The sequence below is a fragment of the Nomascus leucogenys genome, chromosome 14 (genome assembly GCF_006542625.1).
Source record: "Nomascus leucogenys isolate Asia chromosome 14, Asia_NLE_v1, whole genome shotgun sequence".
In the NCBI taxonomy this organism is placed as follows: domain Eukaryota; kingdom Metazoa; phylum Chordata; class Mammalia; order Primates; family Hylobatidae; genus Nomascus; species Nomascus leucogenys.
This window is the reverse complement of record NC_044394.1, coordinates 34,180,225-34,200,606: the sequence shown is the minus strand read 5'-3', so window position 1 is coordinate 34,200,606 and position 20,382 is coordinate 34,180,225. Positions and strand designations below refer to the sequence as shown.

Here is a 20,382-nt window from a genome sequence, read left to right as displayed (position 1 = left end):
ATTTAAGAAAGAAGATATTTTCCCCTCTCAGTCAACAAACCAAAGGCAATGCAGAAGGGGCTGTATGTAATTCCAGTGATAAATGGAAGGTATTATCTTTGTTGGCATTTGCTTAATTCTTTTTTGAGACCTTCACCAACCTCACAGTACAATGTGGCTGTGTCTCTGCTCCCACCTTCTCTGTGGAAAGTCCCATGACTGACATCTCTCTCCATCCATTCCTGGGATCATGTGTGCTTGGAACAGATTCTATTCTGCTACCATTTACTCATTTGCTTCTTCAACTGCTCTGCTGCCTGCGACCAAATCAGCCCCAGAAGGCTGTTAATAGAAAAATTTTAGACAAATTAAATTTAACAGAGCTTAATTGAGCAAAGAATGATTCACAAATCAGGCAGCCCCCAGAACCAGAATAGATTCAGAGCGACTCCAGGACTGTCACATGATTAGATAAGATTTATGGACAGAAAACGGAAAGTAATCTATAGAAAATAAAAGTGAGGTACAGAAACAGCTCAATTGGTGGCAGCTGGGGATTTACCTTATTTGACCTGGTTTGAATATTTGACTGCCTGTGGCGGGCTGAAGTTTGGCTCCTGTGACTGGCTGAGACTGCTTGTTGGAAGAGTCTGTTAACAAATCAAGTTGGGTTACAGCTCACTGTGTCTAGAGAAACCTAACTTAAAATATGCAAGGGGGCAGCTTTAGGCCAAACATAACAATTTCCCCCTTTTGAACAACCTCTCAATTTGAGAGATTAACCAAAACTTTAGGCATTGATATCATTCTGTCACCATCATACATGGAGTTATTTGGTCTCAAATTTCACTGAGAAATAGTAGAACAGTGGGTTTTGTTTTGTTTTGTTTTTTTGAGATGGAGTCTCGCTCTGTCACCCAGGCTGGATGGAGTACAGCAGCGAGATCTCAGCTCACTGCAAGCTCCGCCTGCCGGGTTCACGCCATTCTCTTGCCTCAGCCTCCTGAGTAGCTGGGACTACAGGCACCCGCCACCATGCCTGGCTAATTTTTTGTATTTTTAGTAGAGACGGGGTTTCACCGTGTTAACCAGGATAGTCTCGATCTCCTGACCTCGTGATCCACCTGCCTCAGCCTCCCAAAGTGTTGGGATTACAGGCGTGAGCCACTGTGCCAGGCAGAACAGTGGGTTTTGTAAGGTAGGAACAAAGAAACAGAACAATAGAAAGAAACCTGATTGGGTAACAACAGTTTACTTTTTTGTAAGAGTTACAGCATAGGAGGACTTCCTTATCATGCTGGAATCTCCTGTTTTCAGGAGAAAAAAAGAAACAGGTCTGTTTTGAGGTCTGTCTGCCTCCTACAAGTTTCAGTTTGATTACGTGGCATTTAGCATGAGTGACTCCATTTTAGTTTGGTCTGGTCTGTTGGGGCCTAGTGCAGGAGCTCAGTCCAAAACAATGCCCTCCCATAATTTTATTTAACAAGGCCAAGGCACCTATGGTGTAATGTCTTCCTATGTCGCCTGTCCAGATGCGGGCTGGTGCAACCTGCTTCAGACCCTGACATCCAATCAGTAGTTAACTGTGCTCCACAGGTCCCACTGGGGTACAGCATGCCCCTCTCCTTTCACTGGCTAGAAAGCAGCAGGACCCTGGGCTCAGGGCTCACACAGTCTTAGATGTTTTAATGAAACAAATTCCTTCTTCTGTGTGTCACCTTTATTTCAAACGGTCTCCCTGAGCCTGAGGCAGAGTTCATGGGGGCTGGTCCAGAAGACAGTCTGAGTATCTGGGCTCCTTGACCTTGGATCAAACATATGAATTGACTCTTTCCTCAAGAGAGGAATTCTTCCCCAGGATGAATTCTTTCCCAGAAGGGTTCACCATACCTCAGGTAAATATTTCTTTGTTTCACCTGCCACATCAGCCCAGCAGAACTACTCTAATCCATCTCATTTCTAGGAAGAACACAGATTAGTCGGCTGACCTCAGATGTCACTCCTTGTAGAATATCAGGAATGGGTCTAAAAGTGTTATAGGAGAATAAAGCAACAGCATCGTTGTAACTACCTATGTGACAAGCTCAATTCAAGGCACTTTGAATGCATTTTCTCTAGTCACTCAACCATTTTCAGTAGGTATTGTTCCCTACATTTTACAGATTAGGAAAGTTAGGCTCATCCATTCAACAAGTTTTTTTTGTTTGTTTTTGTGAGACGGAGTCTTGCTCTGTCGCCCAGGCTGGAGTGCAGTAATGCGATCTCTGCTCACTGCAACCTCTGCCTCCCGGGTTCAAGCATTCTCCTGCCTCAGCCTCCTGAGTAGCTGGGACGACAGGTGTGTGCCACCACGCCTGGCTAATTTTTTGTATTTTTAGTAGAGACGGGGTTTCACCATGTTAGCCAGGATGGTCTCGATCTCCTGACCTCGTGATCCACCCTCCTTGGCCTCCCAAAGTGCTGGGATTACAGGTGTGCGCCACCGCGCCAGGCCTCAAGAAGTATTTATGGAGCACTTACTGAATGACAGGTGCTGTTCTGGCATTTGAGATACATCAGTTATCAATATAAGCAAATATCTCTACCTTTTTGGGGCATACATTCTAGAGAGGGGAAACTGATGGAAAAATAATTAGCATAATAATGAAATAAAATATATTTATTAGAAGGTGATTAGTTCTACAGAACTTCAGAGAGGTTTCAATTTAGCAAGCATATCTTGAGTATCTCTTAAATGCCAGGCACTCGGAATAAAATCAAGAAGATAAAGGTGGCATGCATATATGGTGCTTACAGTCAAGTGATGCCATAGAGTAACGGGCAGAACTAGTAGTTAATGTCACTGCTGACATCCATGTTGGGAATGATAACCAGAATGAGTGACTGAGGCAAGTATCTCAGTCAATTGAGGTTTATTAAGCCAGCTTCGGGGAGTGTCAGGGAAAAAAACGTGTGTTTTTCCAAAGAGGTTTTCAGGAGGTTTAGTACGTATACTTTTCCTTAAAGGGGAGGAAGGCATGTAGGAAGAGGGGCAGGTAGGTGTAAAGGTGAATGGTTACATTCTTAGGAGATTTTAGTTAGTGCCCAGTAAATCTACATTTTTACATAAGATAAGATGAGGCTGGGCGCAGTGGCTCACACCTGTAATCCCAGCACTTTGGGAGGCTGAGGCGGGTGGATCACGAGGTCAGGAGATCGAGACCATCCTGGCTAACATGATGAAACTCCGTCTCTACTAAAAATACAAAAAATTAGCCGGGTGTGGTGGCGGGCGCCTGTAGTCCCAGCTACTCAGGAGGCTGAGGCAGGAGAATGGCGTGAACCCGGAAGGCGGAGCTTGCTGTGAGCAGAGATCGCGCCACTGCACTCCGGCCTGGGGGACAGAGCGAGACTCCCTCTCAAAAAAAAAAAAAAAAAAAAAAGATAAGATGAATGTCTGAAGAAAAAAAGGGATTAAAGGAAGAATCAATTATGCAAACATCTTTGGGTAGCTGGAGGAATGACTGATCTCATTTGTCTTTGTTCTACACCTGGGAAGATAAGCTTGTAATCAACAGTATCAGTGTGGAATGGAACAGACTTTAGTTTTAGGAGCCAGATACACTGGAAACCTAAAGTTACAACTGGCGTGTCCTTGTTTATGGAAGGCTGGCAAAGAATTTACTTATGCATGATCTGTGGGGAAGTTATTCAGAGATGCCTGAGGCCTTTTACCTTTCCATGGGGGTCTGGCTAACGCATAATGCTAGTGACAGCTATTCATTTGCAAGAGGGCGTTGCATAACTCAGCCTCCAGAGTTAACCTTCTCTTTGGAATAAGGAGTGGAAGTCCTGAAATTTTTTTAATTTTCTATTACATGTCCTCGTTCTTCAAAATCTTTCAGAGAAAAAACACTGTAGAAGACACGAGTTTGTGGTTGTATGTTTCATCTGATTCCAAGTCGCTAGGAAGCCTCATTCCTAGGAGGTCATGTCCCACGGAGATGGGGGAGAAACTAAAGAAGCAATGCCAAATAACAGCAACAAAGGGAAAGTAATCCTGGAACCTGATTTAGGCTACATAATTGTCTCCTCAGTTAAGGCAATTCTTTGGGCAATCATCTCCCTAACTCTTTTAGTTGTACATTGACACTGTTATAATATCGGAAGCAGTCTGTAGACTGGTTTTTCTAGAGTCTCTGAAGCATCTTCAGATTGCAGTGGCAATCTGACAGGTTTTCCTGGATTGTGGCTTGAATCAGGTGTTTAAGTGAACCCTTTGCATAGTTCATATTCAATAAGCACAAAGATTGTTTATATATAAATTGCTGTTATTTCTCCCAAAGTTTAAGTTCTCTGGCTTCTGCTTGTAGGGCTTTAAGAAAAGCATAGTTTTAATTTCTCATGATTCGTCAGAGGCATGTGAACCAGGGCAACTCCATCCTGAGTAGGGGCTGGGTAAAATAAGGCTGAGACCTACGGAGCTGCATTTCCACTGGCCTTTATTAGTCAAATCAGCCAAGCAGTTTTTCAGGCTCTTGGTATTCAGTGAAACCTTTATATCCCTTACCGTCCTCAATCTTTAGGAAGGGTAGAATGGACTAATGGTCTTTTAAAAACACACCTCACCAAGCTCAGCCACCAACTTAAAAAGGACTGGACAATACTTTTATCACTCGCCTTTCTCAGAATTTGGGCCTGTCCTTGGAATGCTACAGGGTACAGCCCATTTGAGCTCCTGTATAGACGCTCCTTTTTATTAGGCCCCAGTCTCATGCCAGACACCAGACCGACTTGGACTGTGCCCCCAAAAACTTGTCATCCCTACTATCTTCTGTCTAGTCATACTCCTATTCACCATTCTCAACTACTCATAAATGCCCTGCTCTTGTTTACACTGCCGGTTTACACTGTTTCTCCAAGCCATCACAGCTGATATCTCCTGGTGCTATCCCCAAACTGCCACTCTTAACTCTTTCTTAAAGTATATAAATAATCTTTGCTGGCAGGGCTATGCTGAACCTCCTTGGGCACTCTCTAATTGGATGTCCTGGGTCCTCCCAATTCTTAGTCCTTTAATACCTGTTTTTCTCCTTCTCTTATTCCGTTTGGTTTTTCAATTCATGCAAAACTATATCCAGGCCATCACCAATACTTCTGTATGACAAATATTTCTTCTAACAACCCCACAATACCTTACCACAAAATCTTCCTTCAGCTTAATCTCTCCCACTCTAGGTTCCCACGCTGCCCCTAATCCCGCTTGAAGCAGCCCTGAGAAACATCACCCATTATCTCTCCTTACCACCCCCCAAAATTTTCACCACCCCAACACTTTACCACTATTTTGTTCTATTTTTCTTATTAATATAAGAAGACAGGAATGTCAGGCCTCTGAGCCCAAGATAAGCCATCATATCCCCTGTGACCTGCACGTATACATCCAGATGGCCTGAAGTAACTGAAGAACCACAAAAGAAGTGAAAATGGCCTGTTCCTGCCTTAACTGATGACATTACCTTGTGAAATTCCTTCTCCTGGCTCATCCTGGATCAAAAGCTCCTGCACTGAGCACCTTGTGACCCCTACCCCTGCCAGCCAGAGAACAACTCCCTTTGACTATAATTTTCCTTTACCTACCCAAATCCTATAAAACAGCCCCACCCCTATCTCCCTTCACTGACTCTCTTTTCGGACTCAGCCCATATGCACCCAGGTGAAATAAACAGCCTTGTTGCTCACACAAAGCCTGTTGGGTGGTCTCTTCACACGGACGCGAGTGAAACAGGTACACTATAGTTTTCTTCTGAAATATAATTTTTCTTTCTCCAGTTTCCCATTTTTATCAAGGATAAATCATAGTAGGACCAATTTATTTACAAAATAAGTTTTAGTCTTATTGTACTTGGCCTGATTATTTGAATACAATGCTGTAAGCGTAGTGATTGACCATATAGGCTCCTTTTAAATTGGCTTTGTTGGAACCATTTCATAAGGAATAGCAGATTTGACTTTTTAAAAGCCTCTTGAGGTTATCCAAGCCAAGGATTTATCTATGCCTGCAGATACCTATATGAATTGGGGGTGAATTCCACTTTTCTTGAGGTCCCAAAGTAACTTGAGATTCCTGGGCCTGTCAGAAAGTGACAATCTTTACTTATTACAGGTCAGGAACTTTGTAAAAGAATCGGATAGACATGGTACCAGGCCAGTCTTTCCAAAGGGCTTTTTATTGGCTCTATAAAGTCAATGTCAATTCCTCAAAGCAGTCGGAGTACATCTGAAAAAAATGCTATTCCAGTCACAGCCTTGATAAAATAACCAGTGTCTCAAATTTTGTCCTGTTACAAAAGAAAACAGATTCTTATTGAATTTGTGCAAATAACTATATTGCTACATATTAAGAATACTCACAAATAGGCCGGGTGTGGTGGCTCACACCTGTAATCCCAACACTCTGGGAGGCTGAGGCAGGAGGACTGCTTGAGCTCAGGAGTTTGACAGCAGCCTGGGCAACATAGTGAGACCTTGTCTCTGCAAAAAATAAACAAAATTAGCTGAGTGTGGTGGTGGGCACCTGTAGTCCCAGTTACTTGCTTGGGAGGCTGAGGTGGAAGGATCAGTTTAGCCTGGGAAGTTGAGGCTTCAGTGAGCTGAGATTGCACCACTGCAATCCTGCCTACGCAACAGAGCGAGACCTTGTCTCAAAAAAAAAAAAAAAAAAAAAAAATCTCACAAATAGTTTCCAAATTCTGGAGAAATTTAGAGAGAAAGAATATGCTTCAAATTTTGATCAGACAGGTGTATTTTACCCAACTTGTTGTAAGCTATAAATAGCTCAACAGAAAAAAGTTTTCTTGACCCTGAAAAAACAAAACAAAAATTATCAGCAATGTTTCAAACAAAAAAAAGTCATAAAAAATTACTTCACACACATACAAAAATTACTTTAATATTCTATTGGTTTAGTCCCTTTAATTAACTCTTGTTCTTTTTGATGTTGGGTTAGTGATCCTCAAGAATACATCAGTTTTTTAATTACAGTCCTGGAAGGCATTTTCATAGTCCAATGGTATGATCTCCAAAGAAATCAGAAACTTGTATTCAAGAGTACTTGTTAGAGTCCTTTCCATGAATTTCCTTAAAGAAGAAAATTCTGGACTGTAGCTGATTATAAACTACTTTTTGAGAAGAATCAAAGTAAAGCAACAATTGTCTGTGGATGACAAAACTCTTAGAACAGCCATGGTTAAAGACACAATTGACAAGGAAATTTGGTTATTTCTGTGGCACACAACAATGTAACATAATAATCATAATTATTACTGATATCATAGACTAAGACATACCAGAATTACAGGAATCTCACACAATTTTGAAACACACATTAATAACACGTTCATATAAATATAACCCAAAGAAAGTTAAACACCATTTCACATTTGACAATGCTTCCTGTCCCCCACATAGCATTCTATTCCCCTAGTGCCTTTGTTGATTTACAAATCTTCCCCAGGCGCTCCCTGAGACCAGGAATTGTTTTGTTCATCTTAATATCACTCCACGCAGGATTTTGATCATCTGTGAGTAACAGGAAACCTAATGAAACAGTACTGTAAACAAATGTTGACCTAAAAGAAAGAAGCAGAGGCACCCTGTCAAAACGGACCAATCAGCTCTCTGTAAAACGAACCAATCAGCACTCTGTAAAATGGAACAATCAGCTCTCTGTAAAATGGGCCAATCAGCAGGATGTGGGTGGGGTCAGATAAGGGAATTAAAGCAGGGTGCCCAAGCCAGCAGTGGCAACCTGCTTGGGTCCCCTTCCACGTTGTGAAAACTTTGCTCTTTTTCTCTTTGCAATAAATCTTGATGCTGCTCACTCTTTGGGTCCGCCGCCTTTATTAACTGTAACACTCACCGCAAAGGTCTGCAGCTTCACTCCTGAAGTCAGCGAGACCACGAATCCACGAGAAGAAACAAACTCTGGACACATCTGAACATCTGAAGGAACAAACTCCGGACACACCATCTTTAAGAACTGTACCACCACAAGGGTCCGTGGCTTCATTCTTGAAGTCAGCGAGACCAAGAACCCACCAATTCCGGACACAGTAGCACAGAGGCTGTGGGTGGTTTGACTAGAGCAGGCCCTAGGAATGGTGGGACACAGAAGCCTCGTTTCAGGGGTTTGAGGAGTGGGAAGTGAAAAACTAGAGACTAAGAGTGCAGACAAATTTTTTAAGCTACTTGGTTCTGAAGGGAAGAAAAGAGAGTGGAAGAGGATTTGGGGCAAGGCAGGATTTTTCTTATGATAAGGAATCCATAAGAGAGGGAAAAATTGAAGTCTGAGAAGAACGATTGTTCCAAGGTGGAAGAGCCACATTTTATTTTTGATTGAGGGTCAAAAAGAGAGCCTTGGACTGCCTTGTGGTCTAGAATGGGTGGGGGGGGGGGCAGGGCGGAGGGTTAGTTAGATGGGGGAAGACCACTAGTGGTTAAAAGCAAGTATGCAGCATTGGGAAGTGAACCAAACTGGTAGGAGGCACTGTCCAGGCCTGGGTGAGCTGCAGGCCTGAAACCCACCCACCCTCTTAGATGTGTCTGTGGGCCATAGAAATTACTAGGGTTGTCTTGGGTGTGGCCTCAATCTGTTCAACAACAGGTGTGCTGTTTCCATTCTGGAAACCAGTCCTCTGTCTTGCAGAACAGTGATTTTCAAATTTTAGCTGGCATCAGAATCCCGGGAAGGGTTTATTATAACACTACTAGGCAGGGAGAGGTAACCTAAGAGCTTTTGGAGGCCCAGGCGAGAGGGATCACTTGAGGTCAGCAGAGTTCAAAAGCAGCCCAGGCAACATAGGGAGACCTCTTCTCTACAAAAATACTACTACTACTACCACTGCTACTAAAAATAGCCAGGCATGGTGGCTCACACCTGTAATCCCAGTGCTTTGGGAGGCTGAGGCTGGAGGATGAATCACTTGAGCCCAGGAGTTGGTTTTGGTGAGCTATGATTGCACTCCTGCTCTCCAGCCTGGGCAACAGAGATAGACCCCGTCTCCAGAAAAAGAAAAACAAAAAAAAAAAAACAAAAAGATTTCTAGTCCCCATCTATAGAGATTGTCCCTCAGTAAGTATAAAGTGGGGCCCAGGATTTCTAACATGTTCTAACGTGCCTTTCTAACGTGTTCTCCTGCTTTTTTTGGCCCCTAGTCTGCACTTTGAGAACCGCTGTCCTAGAGAAAACTGAATACTGCAGGAAGGTTTTGGAAGAATAGGAAATGGGCTTTGGCACTCTGCCCTGGAAACTAGTCAACTCTCATGTTAATCCAGAGAAGGGCGGCACTGTACCAGGTACGTCCTCTGTGCGGGTTGGTCCAAGATGACCAAGAGTAGGCAACCGACAAGCACAGCTATGAGGAAGGGTTAGACACGGTTCCACATCAGACCCGTGGAAAAAGGGCAGGAGAAATGCGAGAACCTCTTGGAAGGAATGCTCCAGGGAGTCTTTGGGGGCACTCACTAAGCTGGGCCTGGAGGCTGAGTAGGGTCCTACAGGAGGGAATGTGTCAAGTTTAGGGACGGTAAACAGCATTCGCAACCGCAGCACCAGCACCAGCTAAAAACCCAGCCAACAGGGAAAGCAAAGTACGGAAACACGCATGCGTTCAGAGTGCTGCGTGAATTAACCAGGCGCCGGCGCAAACAGCAAACGTTTCCCGGCCTCTCTTGGTCAGAGTGACGCAGTAGTCTGCAAACCTCGGAGCGTAGGCCACCGCACTTATCCGCAGCAGGGCGGCCTGCAGCCAGTAGGGTGGGCTCTTCCCAGTGCCCGCCCAGCTACCGGCCAGCCTGCGGCTGCGCAGATCTTTCGTGGTTCTGTCGGGGAGACCCCTGGGCATTCCGGACTAAGATGGCGGCGACGGCCAGGCGGGGTTGGGGAGCTGCGGCTGTTGCCGCCGGGCTGCGCAGGCGGTAGGTGACGAGCCTGGAGCTCCGAATAGGTGTGCCCCTGGGCTTAGCCAGCGGAGCGGTAGCCGCCTTTGCAGACCCTTTCTCGAGGCGGGTGGGTGGTGCATCTGATGGAGCCGGCGGGTCCGCCCCGTCGCCGCAGTTGGGGGTGAGCCCTGAGGTGTGTGGCTGTCGGTGCGGGAGCTCAGCGCTTCTGTGGCCTAATCGGACGGACTCTCTGGAGCTTCGTCTCAGGCTCAGAGACCCAGTGCTTGAGTCTCTGCGGTACGGAAGCTTGTAGAGACTGGCTGTAGAGCCAGAACGGAGGAGCTGTTTTAAAAAATCGTGTGCCTCTCCCGCCCCCAGGCCCTCTACCAGGTGCATTTCCTCCTCTTCTAAACACAGAATCAGAATGTCACACAGAAGGGAAGAAAATACCTTGTCTCGTTTCCTCATTTTCCCAGTAAGGCCCTGAAAGAGGAGGTGACATGTCCAAGGTCACACAGTTTCTAAGTGATGGAATTCCGACTAGAATCCAGACCCCTAGATTCCCTGCACCCACCACCATTAAGCCCACTCTGTTTCCTTGTTTTTCCCCCTTCCCTGAGCCATACCTTTTGAGTTTCACCTTTCAAAGACTTCTGTGAACATTGCTAAGAGGACATTTATGTAGGTCTACCTTAATTTTACGTCTGGAGAAAATGGCCTACGGAGAGTTTGCCCTTTTGAGTATTAGAAATTTTAGTGTTAATGTTTCTCTTGAAGTTTAAATGTATATCCTAAAAAGATTTAAGTTGGTAGAATTTTTTGTTAGTTACCTCCTGTGTTTGAATAGATGTCTTCCTTGAATAATGTCATCCATTCTTACTTTAAAAACAAGACTTTAAACCTGTATGTTGGAATGTGCTTCCTCTTTATTCATTCTGCTGCCTTTTCCCTGGGCTGAAGGGACAAGAATATTATTCTTCTAGTCTATTTCCAAATTCCAGAGTATTCACAGATTTAGATACTGAGTTATAGAAAAAGGCATTTTTACCCCAAACCTTGAACTTCACTCAATTAGTAATTATTGGGCACCAATTAAATAATGGTAGCAGCTGCCATTTATTGAGCACTTACTGCATGGCCTGGCACTGGTTTAAGCACTTTACATGGATTCTCTGGATTATTTATGAAGTAGCTGCGAAACTAACCTCATTCTAGAGATGAACTGAGGCCATTGTGCTAGCAGCTAGAAATGAAGATAGTTTCTCCCCTTAATGAGTATGCAGTCTAGCAAGAAAAATATATTAACAAATAATGACAGTCATGAGTGCTGTAATAGATTCATATAATTTAAAGTGCTGTGCCGGGCGTGGTGGCTCACGCCTGTAATCCCAGCACTTTGGGAGGCCAAGCTGGGCGGATTGGCTGAGGTCAGGAGTTCAAGACCAGTGTGGCCAACATGGTGAAACTAAAAATACAAAAAAAAAAAAAAAAGCCAGGTGTGGTGGTGTGTGTCTGTAATCCCAGCTACTCAGGAGGCTGAGGCAGGGGAATTGCTTGAACCAGGGAGGTGGAGGTTGCAGTGAGCCAGATCACGCCACTTTACTTCAGCCTGGGTGACAGAGTGAGAAAAACGAGATTATTTCCATCTCAAAATAAATAAAGTGGTGACAGCTCTTACTGTGATCAACACTGGAGCTAGTGTGGGGAGTGGCAGTCAGGACTTCACGTATTATTTGATTCCCATTCAGTGTTGATTCCATTGTTCTCTTGAATCCTCAGTGCCAATCGTTTTATCTCTCCAATAACATCTAAGAACTCTATGGGTTACAGTCCCACAGTATCCCAGTAGTCTTTTGCTTTTCAATGGCATATAAAGATTACCGAAGGTAGGAAACAGTTCATCTGTATTCTGTTAATACTTAATTGGTGCCCACTCATTCTTTTCCACAAGAATTCCAGTTTTGTGAGAGAGAGAAAAAAATGTGGCAGCCCCTGTTGCTTCTTGCCTGTTTTAAGCAGAAAATAATTAGATAAATGTGATCTTGTGTATGATCACAAACAATTTTTGCCTTTGCAAAAAATTTTGACAGAAAATTATGACAGTGAAAGACCGTTCTAACTGACCACCATTTTGCCTTTAACCTCTAGATGCCCATTCCCGGGCTTGGGCCAAGCTAACTTTGGGAGACGTTTAGTTTATAGTTTAAATGATAATAGCCCTTTCCCAAAATTAAACCATCTTTATAAAGCTAATGAAAGACCACCAGGTTTGGAGGATGAGAGGAGCCTGAATTCTGCTAAGGTGTAGATGTAAATGATTACCAGCCATTATTCTGGCAGTCCTAAGAGTTGCAACTTCCCCAATTACTCCTGCAGAAAACATCACTCTTGTAGAACCTAAGATTAGCCTTTTCAGGTTTTTGCATTTCTGACTGGTCCTGTGGCCCTGCCCACAAACGAGCTGAGCACTCAGGAGGATCATTTTCCACACGCCTGTGATTGCATCCCCAACCAATCATCAACACCCGTTCCCTGGCCTGCCAATCTATCCTTGAAAACCCCTAGCCTCAGATCCAGAGAGACTGAGTACTAAAACTCCACTCTCCCTTTCAGCTGGCTCCGTGTGAATTAAACTCTTTATTGCAAATCCCCTGTCTTGATGAATTAGTATCTGGACAGTGGGCAAAGTGAACCCAGTGGCAATTATAAATGACTCCTGTGCTTAAAATTTTTCCATGGCTCCTATGAAGTGCCAGTTGTAATGGATAGCAATGATATTTTCAAGTAAACCAGATTTTAAAGTAAATCGCATTGGGATTTTAAGAATTTTCACTATTAAAGTCTCCTTTTACTTCCTTTTCCAGTAATATTTGCTTTCATTTTCTTCCTTTGTTTTCAGTTTGTCAAAGCCATCAAAAATAGCCAATTAAGTTTTCTCTATAAGAGTGAAGTAAAGTTAGAGGCCTGGTGCGGTGGCTCACGCCTGTAATCCCAGCACTTTGGGAGGCCAAGGCAGGTGGATCACGAGGTCAGGAGTTCAAGACCAGCCTGGCCAAGGTGGTGAACCCTGTCTCTACTAAAAATACAAAAGTTAGCCGGGCATGGTGGTGGGCACCTGTAATCCCAACTACTTGGGAGGCTGAGGCAGAGAATTGCTTGAACCCAGGAGGCGGAGGTTTCAGTGAGCCAAGATCGCACCACTGCACTCCATCTTGGGCGACAGAGCAAGACTCCGTCTCACAAAAAAAAAAGAAAAAAAAAAGTGAAGTGAAGTTACAACACTGGGTTAATATGTTTCCATCCAAAAAGCATATAAAAGGCAGGGCACGGTGGCCTGTAATCCCAGCACTTTGGGAGGCCAAAGTGGGTGGATTACTTGAGCCAGGAGCTGGAGATCAGCCTGAGCAACATAGTGATAATCCATCTCTACCAGAAGTAAAAAAAAAACTAGCTGGGCATGGTGGCATACACCTGTAGTGTCACCTACTTGGGAGGCTGAGGTAGGAGAATCACTTGAGCCTAGGATGTTGAGGCTGCAGTGAGCCCTGATCACACCATTGTACTGTAGCATGGGTGACAGAACAAGACCCTGTCTCAAAACAAAACACGAAAAGCATGACCAAGATCGTTGGCTGTGTAATCTCAGCATTTTGGGAGGCCAAGGCGGGTGGATCACTTGAGGTCAGGAGTTCGAGATCAGCCTGGACAACATGGTGAAACCCTGTCTCTACTAAAAATTTTTTTAGCCGGGTGTGATGGTGTACACCTGTAATCCCAGCTACTAGGGAGGCTGAGGCAAGAGAATCGCTTGAACCCAGGAGGTGGAGGTTGCAGTAAGCTGGGGTCGCATCACTGCACTCCAGCCTGGGCGACAAAGTGAGACTCAGTCTCAAAAAAAAGGACGGGCCAGGCGTGCTGTCTCACGCCTGTAATCTCAGTACTTTGGGAGGCTGATACGGGAGGATCACCTGAGGTCAAGAGTTTGAGACCATCCTGGCCAACATGGTGAAACCCCGTCTCTACTAAAAAGTACAAAAATTAGCCAGGCACGGTGGCGGGCACCTGTAATCTCAGCTACTCGGGAGGCTGAGGCAGCAGAATTGCTGGAACCTGGGAGACGGAGGTTGCAGTGAGCTGAGATTGTGCCATTGCACTCTAGCCTGGGCCAACAACAGTGAGACTCCATCTCAAAAACAAAAAGGACAAGACTATACTTTTTTTTTTTTTTTTTTTTTTGGAGATGGAGTCTTGCTCTTTGGGCCAGGCTGGAGTGCAGGGGTGCAATCTCGGCTCACTGCAACCTCCGTCTCCCGGGTTCAAGCGATTCCTCTGCCTCAGCCTCCCGAGTAGCTGGGATTACAGGCGCCCACCACCACTCCCAGCTATTTTTTGTATTTTTAGTAGAGATGGGGTATCACCATGTTGGCCAGGCTGGTCTCGAACTCCTGACCTCAGGAGATCCACCTGCCTTGGCCTCCCAAAGTGCTGGCATTACAGGCGTGAGCCACCACCCCTGGCCCAATAGTATACTTTCAGATTTTTTGAAGTATTGAAATACTTTTCAAAACAGGTAATATAGGTTATCTTGAGAGAGGGAAACGTGGTAAGGGACAGGAAAGGAGGGAGGCTTTCACTATATATGCTTTTTTCCCTTATCAATTTTGAACCATGTGACTCTATTGCCTAATTCTAAATTTTTTAAAAAAATAAAAAAGCTTAATAGTCATTTGCTTCCTTCGTGCATAACCAAGAGTCTGGGACTATGGGTTGTAAATTACTAATGTAGACACAATTCTGTTTCTTTTTTTTTTTTGAGACAGAGTTTCACTCTTGTTGCCCAGGCTGGAGTGCAATGGCATGATGTTGGCTCACTGCAACCTCCGCCTCCCAGGTTGAAGTGATTCTCCTGCCTCAGCCTCCTGAGTAGCTGGGATTACAGGCATGTGCCACCATGCCCGGCTAATTTTGTATTTTTAGTACAGATGGGGTTTCTCCATGTTGGTCGGGCTGGTCTTGAACTCCCAACCTCAGGTGATCCACCTGCCTCGGCCTCCCAAAATGCTGGGATTACAGGCGTGAGCCACCTCGCCCAGCCCAATTCTGTTTCTTATACCTGGATGTTATATTATCCTGTGCACACCCAGTTATCAAGGGGAGGAATTTCCATTTGAGCTCTACCTGATTTTGAATTGTTTGTAGATATTGCTTGCCTAAGTAAGTGGAAATAATGTAGATGGAAGATGAAAAGTCTGTTCTCTAATTATTTCTATTGCTGGTTATGTTTAAATTTTACGTAGGTCTTTTTTATACATGAGAAGTAGAAACCAACTTTGAAAGATTAGAGCTCTTAAAATGTCATTCATTTTGTGCTTTTAAACGTAGGTTCTGTCATATGTTGAAGAATCCATACACCATTAAGAAACAGCCTCTGCATCAATTTGTACAAAGACCACTTTTCCCACTACCTGCAGCCTTTTATAACCCAGGTAAAATTTCACCTCTTTTATAGCGGTTGTGTTTCAGAAACTACAGGAAGTGTGCTAGGATTTTGTGGATCATAAAAGATGAGAATTTGTATATTTCCTACTTAGAAGCCTATGGAAAGAATATAGGAAAAAAAAGCTATATTTTTCTTATAGGCTTCTAAGTAGAAAATGTATTTGCAAGGACATTGTCCAATAGATCTGTGAAATCTCAGTATTTTGTATAACACATCCCCTGCAACACAAGAGTTGCTCAATAAATGATTTCCAAAATGAAAATATTATAGAAGTTAAAATCTGACTGGGTGTAGTGGCTCATGCCTGTAATCCCAGCGCTTTGAGAGGCTGAGGCAGGTTGATCGCTTGAGCCCAGGAGTTTGAGACCAGCCTGGGCAACACAGCAAAACCCTGTCTCTACAAAAAAATACAAAAAATTAGCTGGGCATGGTGGTGCACACCTGTAGTCCCAACTGCTTGGGAGGCTGAGGTGGGAGAATCCCTTTAGCCCAGGAGTTCAAGCTTGCAGTGAGCTGTGATCACACCACTGTGCTCCAGCCTGGGTGACAGAGTGGGACCCTTTCTCAAAAAGAAGTTTCAAATGGGGATTGTGTTTCAAAGAATTCTATGTATTTAAAGCTGCTGCTTTCCTTTTTTTTTTTTGGATAAGAATACCCTTAAAATTAGTAAATTTCTGGCTTTCATCCAGACCTTAGAACACAGGATTTTGAATGTAGTAAAAAACTACATTCATTCAAAAAAAGGAAAAACTTTTTTGTCAAAATTAATTACTATGGTTTTGTTAATAATCTTGATTGTTAACAAGATATATACTTTGATTTTCTTTAATTTGGGAAATAGATATGATTTAAAATAATTTGAAGTGTGATGACTGCAATGTAGAGTTAGGGAAGTTTAAGGGGAGAGGGTATGTGTGTCTGCATGTGTTTATGTATGTAAATGTATACCTACATGTGTTATGGAGCTGTAAGCATATAAATTCAGCCTCTCCTTTCCATTGCTAGCTTGAACACATTCCTGTGGCCATACTCTGGCTGATTCTGGCTAAGGGCATGAATTAAATCTGGGTAGACCTTACCCCTTCTGTAGCTAGGGGCCAGAAGAGGAACACTTTCCTGCAGGCTTGCCTGACTGCTTGAATCACAGAATAGTTTAGATATAAATATTGTAAATACTGAGTAACTCAGCTGATTAAACCACTTTAATTGGACTTTTAAACTTTGTAGGACTGAAATATGTGTTCATATAGGCTTTTCAAATAGGAAACCCATTAATTTTAGTCATTGATACTGACTTTAAGCACCACTACTCTGTATTTTGGGGGAGTTTACATCTATCTCCTTAGGTACCTATTAGTACCAAGCATAATAGGAAGAAATAGGCTGGCATGGTGGCTCATGCCTGTAATCCCAACACTTTGAGAGGCTGAGGTGGGCAGATCCCTTGAGCCCAAGAAGTTCAAGACCAGCCTCAGCAACATGGTCAAACCCTGTCTTTACAAAAAAATACAAAAGTTATCTGGACTTGGTGGTGCACGCTTGTAGTCCCAGCTACTCAGGAGGCTGAGGTGGGAGAATGACTTGAGCCTAGGAGGTCGAGGCTGCAGTGAGCTGTAATCATGCCACTGCACTTCAGCCTGTATAGCAGAGTGAGACACTGCCTCAAAAAAAAAAAAAAGGAAGAGATATTTTTTATCATTCTGTCCTGTTTCCTGTTGTAACTCTCATGACATTTTCATGAGCATCTTTCTGGATGATGGACCTGGGAGTCATTTTTGAAATACCAAATTAAACCCAATTGAGATTATAATTGTAATGATTTTGTTAAATACCTATTCAAATTAGGTGTTTATTTTGTTTTTGAGGCAGGGTCTCACTATGTTGCCGAGGCTGAAGTGCAGTGGTGTGATCTTGGCTCACTGTAACCTCCGCCTCCTGGGCTCCAGCCATCCTCCCACCTCAGTCTCCCAAGTTGCTGGTACTACAGGTGCGTACCAACACACCCAGCTAATTTTCGTATGTTTTGTAGAGACGAGGTTTCACTACGTTACCTAGGCTGGTCTTGAACTCCAGAGCTCAAGTAACCTGCCTGGCTCAGCCTCCCAAAGTCCTGGGATTATAGGCGTGAGCCACCGGGCCCAGCCTCAATTAGTTTTTTAGTAATAGCTTTATTTATTGTCAAAAGTAAAAAGTTCTGTGATGATGTCATTCATTTTCATACTTTCTACTTAGACAGTATAGAGTATATGCTCTTAAGTGACTTTTTATTTTGCATTTGTAGTTTTTACCCTTAAGGATTTCTAAAAATTTTGCTTTCTGCAGGTGTAGTTTTCCTCAAATTGATTGACTAGAATAAAGTCAGAATTTTTTTTTTTGTCTTTGCTGACTGCATCCTCTACTGCCTGGGCTCAAGCAGTCCTCTTGCCTCAGCCTCCTATATAGCTGGGATTACAGGCACATGCCACCACAACTGACCAATTTTTGTATTTTTTTGTGGAGACAGGATCTCTGTTGCCCAGGCTGGTCTCGAACTTCTGCCCTCAAGTGATCCTCCTGCCTTGGCCTCCCAAAGTGCTGGGATTATAGGTGTGAGCTGATGCACCCAGTCAAAGCCAGATTTAATTCTTCAAATATTGGTAGAGTACTGTGTGCAGATTTTGGTTAGCAATAAATTTTAATGCAAGCTGCAAGAAATGATTGGTTCAGGGCCAGAGTTAGAAGATTATTTACAGAACATGTTGGTAGCCCTTTCTTTAATGTGTCATTGAAAAATCATTCCCTTATAACACAGATATGCAGAAGAATGTCTTACTAGAAATATACATATTTTAAATCAAGTACTTGGACATTTAAAATATACATATTTTAAATCAAGTACTATTTTTTCATTTTTTAGGAATTGTCTGGTTGTCTAATTAGAAAAAGGACTTAAACAAAATGTATGGGAGTTCACTTTCAATTTTTTTCTTTATCCATGAAATGGTTTAACTTCAGCTAGCTGGAACTGCATGGCAAAGTGCAAAAATGACTCTCAGTTGTCAAATTAGAACCTTTTCTGTAATGACTAAGAAAAGCATTTTTGTACCAACCATATGTTTTGCCAAATTTAAACTCTTTCAAATTTAAAATAAAACTCTTGCTTTTTGATATTCTATTCTCTCTCCTAAAATAGGTGATGTGAAAATTAGAACAGGAAGACTGATCTTAAATCTATTTTCCTATTATGCTTGGCAATGTTAGATAAGGATTAGCAATATGTACGGTGGCTAAGAAAGTCAGCACCTAGAAAATTGTCCAGCTTTGAATCCTGGCTCTGTCACTTAGCAGCTGAGTGACCTTTAGTCTCCTTATTATAAAATAAGATAAAAATAGTACCTCATTGAAAGGATGTAAGGATTAAATGATGTAATACATGTAACGTGCTTAGCACTCTGCTCAGCGCATGATAGGCACTGAATAATGTTTTTTTTTCTTTTGAGACAGAGTCTCACTATGTCTCACAGGCTGGAGTGCGTGGTGGCTGGATCTTGGCTCACTGCAACCTCCCCCTCCTGGGTTCAAGCAATTCTCCTGCGTCAGCCTTCTGGGTAGCTGGGATTACAGGCACACATCACCACGCCTGGCCAATTTTTGTATTTTTAGTAGACACAGGGTTTTACCATGTTGACCAGGCTGTTCTCGAACTCCTGACCTCAGGTGATCCGCCTGCCTTGGCCTCCCAAAGTGCTGGGATTATAGGCATGAGCCACTGCGCCCGGCCAGGCACTGAATAAATTTTTAATTGTTATATAGTATTGTCAATCTATTTAAATATACTGCTGTAAGATGGAGGATTTCTTTTTACTCAGAAGGTTCATTTTCTTTCTTTTTTTTTTTTTTTGAGACGGAGTCTCGCTCTGTTGCCCAGGCTGGAGTGTAATGGCGCAATCTCGGTTCACTGCAGCCTCCGCCTCCCAGGTTCAAGTGATTGTCCTGCCTCAGCCTCCTAAGTAGCTGGGATTATAGGAGCACACTACCATGCTTGGCTAATTTTTGTATTTTTACAAATACCTCTACAAAATACCCCTACCTCTACAAAACCTCTGTAGAGACAGGGTTTCACCATGTTGGCCAGGCTGGTCCTGAACTCCTGACCTCAGGTGATCTGCCCACCTCGTCTCTACTAAAAATACAAAAATTAGCTGGGCATGGTGGTGCGTGCTGGTAATCTCAGCTACTCAGGAGGCTGAGGCAGGAGAATTGCTTGAGGTTGCAGTGAGCCGAGATCATGCCACTGCACTCCAGCTTGGGCGACAAAGCGAGACTCAATAAAAGAAGAGTCTGTAAAGATATCTTTTAGGCTAGGCACAGTGGCTCACGCCTTTAATCCTAGCACTTTGGGAGGCCGAGGTGGGTGGATCGCTTCAGGCCAGGAGTTCAAGACCAGTCTGGCCAACATGGTGAAACCCCATCTCTACAAAAAATTCAAAAATTAGCTGAGTGTGGTGGTGCACACCTGTAGTTCCAGCCACTTGGGAAGCTGAGGCATGAGAATTGCTTGAATCCAGAAAGCAGAGGTTGTAGTGAGCCAAGATTGTGCCACTGCACTCTAGCTTGGGTACAATGTGAGTCCTTGTCTCGAAACAAACAAAAGATGTCTTTTAAATATTCCAGGAAGTAATTTGCATAGATTCTTGCTTATGTTGTATTTTGTTATGTTACTTACTGTACCATTAGGCAACTTAATTAATATCTCTAAGCCTCCATGTCTTCATTTGTAAAATGGGAATAAGAGTTCCTTCTTTACAGGGTTGTTAAAGGCATAAGTACATTTAAAGCACTTGGGCCAGACACGGTGGCTCACGCCTGTAATCCCAACACTTTGGGAGGCTGAGGTAGGTGGATCACTTGAGGCAAGGAGTTTGAGACCAGCCTGGCCAACATGGTGAAACCCAGTTAAAAAAAAAAAAAAATTAGGCCGGGCACAGTGGCTTACGCCTGTA

The 20,382-nt window shown here is 43.5% G+C and overlaps 1 protein-coding gene across 5 annotated transcripts in view; it reads left to right on the top strand.

The window, feature by feature from the left end:
- Positions 1-9,671: 9,671 nt before the first annotated feature.
- The window catches only part of NFU1 (NFU1 iron-sulfur cluster scaffold), a 38,593-nt gene continuing 27,882 nt past the window's right edge, over positions 9,672-20,382 (top strand). The window contains exons 1-2 of one of the 5 annotated variants that reach the window (XM_003262497.4): positions 9,672-9,936; positions 15,283-15,386. In XM_003262497.4, the coding sequence (XP_003262545.2) occupies positions 9,875-9,936; positions 15,283-15,386 (166 nt within the window). In that variant the 5' untranslated portion in view covers positions 9,672-9,874. Of the gene's footprint in view, positions 10,028-15,282; positions 15,387-20,382 lie in introns of all 5 variants that reach the window. The other 4 variants (XM_003262500.4, XM_003262499.4, XM_030827198.1 and 1 more) reach the window with 4 other exon arrangements.